General features: G+C 52.5%; 1 protein-coding gene across 1 annotated transcript; it reads left to right on the top strand.

Annotated features, from left to right (window-relative positions):
- Window positions 1-102: 102 nt before the first annotated feature.
- On the top strand, window positions 103-1,041 carry NEU2 (sialidase 2 (cytosolic sialidase); the record flags this gene model as incomplete). Its single annotated transcript, XM_008941999.1, has 1 exon — window positions 103-1,041. A coding segment is annotated over one exon (939 nt), but the record flags the coding sequence as incomplete, so codon positions are not given.
- Between the last annotated feature and the right edge of the window lie 4,432 nt (window positions 1,042-5,473).

Below are 5,473 nucleotides of genomic sequence, written 5' to 3'. Positions count from 1 at the left end.
GAGGCAGGACCTTGCTGTAACTTCTACTTCTACTCCAGGGTAGCATGGATCATTTGTAACAGTGTGTTTCATTCTTCTCTCCCTTCCCCCCGGCCCTGGCAGTGGAGCAGGATGGAGACCATTGCCAGCGCGCAGCTGAGGGGCCACCGCTCCATGAACCCCTGTCCTGTTTACGATGAGGTCTCGGGGGAGCTGATCCTGTTCTTCATAGCTGTCCCAGGGAAGATCTCTGAGCAGCACCAGCTCAGGACCAAGACCAACGTGGTACGTCTCTGCTCCGTCAGCAGCAGGGACCAGGGCCGCACGTGGAGCGCCGCGCGGGACCTCACCGAGGCTGCCACCAGCACCCAGTACAACAACTGGGCCACCTTTGCCGTGGGGCCCGGTCACGGGCTGCAGCTGCAGGACCAGGCCAGGAGCTTGGTGATCCCTGCCTACGCCTACAGGATCCTGGAGCCAGAGCAGCACCCCACCCCTCACGCCTTCTGCTTCATCAGCTCCGACCACGGGGCCACGTGGCGGATGGGGAACTTCGTGGGGGAGGAGAGCGCCGTGGAGTGCCAGGTGGCAGAGGTGCACACGTGTGGCAGGAGGGTCCTCTACTGCAACGCCAGGAGCAGCAGGGGGGCCAGAGTCCAGGCCGTCAGCTACAACCACGGGGTGGACTTTGAGGGAGGCCAACGGGTCGAGACGCTGGTGGAACCTCCCTCTGGATGTCATGGCAGTGTGACTGCCTTCCCACCTCCCCCTAATGCCAGGTGTCGGGATAGCTGGTTGCTCTACTCTCATCCTACAGACCCGAGAGGTCGAAGAGATTTAGGAATTTACCTGAACAAAAGCCCTTTAAATCCAGCCCACTGGACAAAGCCAAGCATCCTCTTCAAGGGCCTGTGTGCTTACTCGGATCTGCAGTACATGGGGGTTGGGCCAGATGGCTCACCCTTGTTCTCCTGCCTCTTCGAATATGGGACCCACCAGCAATGTGAAGAGATGATCTTTGTCATGTTCACTTTGAAGCAAGCCTTTCCCTCCGAGCTCTGAGCCTCCAGCCCTTCCAGCAGCATCCCTCTGGAAACCACCTTTGCTGATGTTCTTCTCCTGGACGCTTCTCATCTTTCAGCAACAAGTGTTTGTGTACTCCTCCTGCAGCCTCAGTTTGGCGTTGGGTTATGGCATCTGTAGATTGAGTATTAAACACACTAAAGCTGAACACCTTGGGTTTTGTTTTCTGTTGTCTGTTTTCCCTTTGGCTGCCCTCTTAAACATCACATGCTCAAAACAAACATGACCTTTGTACAGGGCATCTCGCCTTGGGGCATCTGGTAGACTTGATTAGGGACACAGACACCCTGCACAGGAACAGAGGGCAGTGATTTTGTGCTGAGCTCTAATTAGTAAGCTGTGGAGAACCTGCTAGAGAGGACACTGGGCTTACTGCCCTGCATCTGCAGTTGCCTGGTTCAGAAAACTGCTTGGCCTTGGGTTAGCAGCACTGCTTTGGCAACGAGCTTTCAGGGCTTGCTGTCTCCTCCTTTCAGCAAGGCCGTGGGATGCAATGCTTGCTCTTGGGATCTTCTTTGCCCACTTCTGCAGTGGATTTGGGGTTGCCTTGCTGAGTTCCCTGGCCCCACAGGGACTTCTAACCCAACCTTCTTACTTCCCATACTGTATGTTCTTGCTTACTTGCCCTTTTGCTTTCACTGCACTGAGGAGAAGCAGTTTCTTGTGTGTCAGAGCACCACAGTGTTGTGTGCTCCAGCTGTGCCCTCTCCTTGGGCAGTGACAGCAGGACCCATGCAGGACACCAGGACCCCCATGTCTGGGGACAGGACAAGTGGCAGAAATGGCATTTTGCCTGCATTGAAACTGCAGGAGCAGGACAGGTCTGCAGAGGGAGCTCCCAATTTACAGTCCGGAGGGGAAATAACGTGCTGGTCTCTCTAATCCAAGTGCTGAGCTATGATCCACACAGCGACTGTTCTTATCTCCAGCGAGCCAATGTCCTGCCAGCACGGCTGTTGTTATCACAGAGGGTTAATGGCACACGAGGCAGTGTGTCAGACAAATGACATTGCCCCACTTCCACCAAACTCCCAAGGCACAGGTGTCAGAGCAAGGGGACTTCACCAAGCCTGGAGCAGCATGAGAGTGCTTAAGCTGAAAGGCTTTCCAGCATAGACAGGTTTTTCAGGAGGTGTCTGAAGAAAACAGCACCAGTTTTGGTGTGAGAAAGACTCTTCTGAGGCTGTGGTGGGGTTTCAAAGGAGACATTATGCAGCGAGTAGACAAAGGTGAATGGGTACCAAGGGAGACACATCAGAGCAGATGGAACTAGGAGACCTTTACCCATGCCTCTGGACAAAATTCTGCTTTATAAACCAGTCTGTGCTTGTTTGCTGCATGCTGTATTCCTTCTCTGTCTTCTGTGTCTGTAATGGCTCCAAGGAACTGTTTGTTCTCTTGGTGAAGGAAAAATACCTGCTTTCCAGAGCACTCAGCACACATCTTTGGGGAGTGCTAGCAGGTCCCATCAGATCTGTTGCTGCTCAGGTCTATGAGTTTCTGCTTCCTCAGGGTCCCCAGGCTTGCTGTTTATTGCTGATAGCTTTCAGGGGTGGTGGGGGAAGGGACCCTGAGTTTTCTCACTGTCTAGCTTTGTTTCAGAGCACCTGCAGGCTGCAAGGGAGTGAAGAGATTTCATGGCCTTCACAAGTAGACCCCTCACTTGCTGAGACTTTCCCCAGGAGCAGGTCAGTAGCTTGCTGGGCTGGAGGAGCACAGACTGGCTCAGCTGCCCAGTACTTCATGGGTATTAGACACATGCTCCTGAGATTCTGGCCAGCTTCTAAATACACCTCTGTGGCCAATAGCCTGTTACTGATGCCTAGGGAGGGAGTGTTGCATCCAGACTTGTATTTAGACTTCAGCAAAGCTCCCTGCTGTCCTATAACCTTAACCTCCCTTGTCAGGCATGCTGTGAGCTACTTCTGCTTCATAACATGAAAAGGCCCATCTGAGAACTTTTCAGCTGTCCCAGCCTGGCTGTGCCTGTGCTGATGCAGAGCACAGGCTGGATATGTGTGGGGGTCTTGAGTGGCCCCTGTGCATCTTGAATGATGCTACAGATAATATTTATCCAGTGTTTTGGGGCAGGTTGGTGAGCTCACAGCCAGCTGGTACAATACTACCTGGACATCTGTAACCAACCTAGTTTAGGTAGAGTGTTTATTGCAATGTCTGAGAGGCAGCTTGGAATAATACCCTAACATGAGGAAAAACAACATTTATCTTGTCCATAGACTGCCAGGGCTGTAATTTTTGATTATCTAACATCCAAACATGTGACACAGGCATGAAGGGGACAAAAATGAGTGGTGTAAGTACCTCCTGCAGAGCTGCCTCTTGTCTCTGTGCAGGACAGAAGCTGTTACTGATGAGTTTTGGGAATTGGGTAGTTCAGGATACTGGAGCACTCGTGTGATGACTCTGCAGGGACTGCTCTTTCTCCAGTGCTGGTGAGTTCACACTCCAGTGCCATGTGAAGAAGTAAAAGAGATGCCATTTCCTCTGTGTTGCAAATGAGCCATCAGGTATCACAGAGTTGTTTATGTTGGGGGATTTGGATTCACACTTTGAGCAGCTGGAGCTCTACTGTGCTTTCTTTTAGGACCAAGAAACACTCACAGAAACCAGGCTGCAGGTCTTACTGCCACAATCACCACATGTGTTTGCATCCCACCCCCTTGCTTGTCTCCAAGTCATGGAGTTTTGTGTGGCTGGACAGGGGATTCACACATGTGTAAGCAACAGGAGCAGCTTGCTAAAAACTGAAGTTGTTGGTGGGATGGGGAGGAGTTAACCATGAAGTGTACAGCTAATCAGTCTTAGATGTCTAACCCCTGTTAACTTGCACGAGATCAGGAGAAGCTCTTCACAGTTTCATTCCCAGCAAAACTCATGTTGTGCAGCAGCTCTGTCTACTCTGCATCTACATGTGGAGAGCATGGAGAGCACTGGGAGGTCAGGCAGTGTTTTCATACACAGAGCTGTTCTGTGTCCTGCTGCAGCTACAGAGAGGCTACTGCAAGTTCAGAAATCCCAAGGAGCTGGTACAGGTGAAGCTAGCAGCACACTGTGGCCAGGCAGGGCTGTCAAAAGAGCTGCACAGTCCCTTTGCCATATGCAGACACTCTCCTCAGTGGGGACAGTGGAGTTTGTAACCACTCTAGATTATGAGAGCTTATTATTCCTGCTATTCAGCATCTAACTCCATTTAGGCTCTTGAATCCATGGCTCCTGAAGCCCCATGTGGGTCTGGGTGAGGCTGAAGGGCAGGTAGCTGAGGTGATTGTGGTCTGGAGGCAGTGCCTGCTCAGTGTGGATAGGGAGCCCTGCATGTTGCAGTTCTGCTCGTTGAGCAGGATCCTAGGAGAGCCACACAACTGTGAATTGCTGGTGCCCATTTAATCTCAATGGCAGAGATTAAGCTGACACTGCAGAGCAGGTGTCTGGGGAACTGAAAGCAGCAGGGAGGCCATCAGGGATGAATGTTGGACTGTGCTGGCTGAGTGTCCCTCTCCATACCCACAAACTCTGGTCTCACCATGTACAGGGGCAGCACTCCATGCTGTGCTGTGGCTCCAGCACTTCTCCTGGCTCTAGGAGGTGTGGTTTCCATGGGGCTAGTGGTGTCTGTGCCTCCCCTGGGAGCTCCCCTCCCCTGCTCTGAGTCCCAGCTCAGCTGCTGCTTTTAGCTATAGCTCAAACGTGGATGTGCAGAAGCTGCCTTCAAAGGCAGGGTGGTTGGAGGTGCAGGATAGGCAACCAAACTTGCCACGGAGGCAGCCATGTCCATGCATGCTGCAAACGTGCCCTTTGTTGCTCTGCCTTGGAGATGCAGCACGGAGCATGCCCCACAGCACAGGCAAGCAGCAGATGCACAAAGAAAAGGGAAGTGAAAGCTCCAGTTCTCCCCTCTCTGACGTGCGTTCCCAGACGTGGCTTTGCTCCATGCCACCTTTGGGGGTTTAGAGTAGGAAAGATCTTTGAATCCATCCCACAGGAGCTGACAGGGAGCTTTGGTCACAAATCCCCAGAGCAAATTGGCTTCTAAGTGCTTCGGTGCATGGAAACATGCAGGGGCAATTTTATTTTTCAGTTCTTTGAAGTCCCTTCCTCACACCTAGCTGGATGTGAGGACTGGACAAGGCAGGAGTGCAGCAGTCAGCGTGAAATATCCTAATTCTCAGCGTGTTTCTGCTCAGCCTGAGATTTATTTATTCCCCACGGAGACCTGTAGCAGGCAAGACAGACAGACAGGAAAATGATGGAAACTCCAAAGCTCTGGCAAGAGACTGTAGATGGGATGGCAGGTCACCAAAGACTGGGCTGGAGGGGCAGCAGAGCAGCTCCCCAGCTGGGACTCTTCGGTCCGGTGTGCTGGGAGGTGAGGAGGGGGAGGGAGTGCAGGGAA

This window comes from Merops nubicus, unplaced genomic scaffold (genome assembly GCF_000691845.1).
Source record: "Merops nubicus isolate BGI_N331 unplaced genomic scaffold, ASM69184v1 scaffold44186, whole genome shotgun sequence".
NCBI lineage: Eukaryota > Metazoa > Chordata > Aves > Coraciiformes > Meropidae > Merops > Merops nubicus.
Note: the sequence above shows the minus strand (reverse complement) of the source record. Positions and strands in the feature narration are given on the sequence as shown.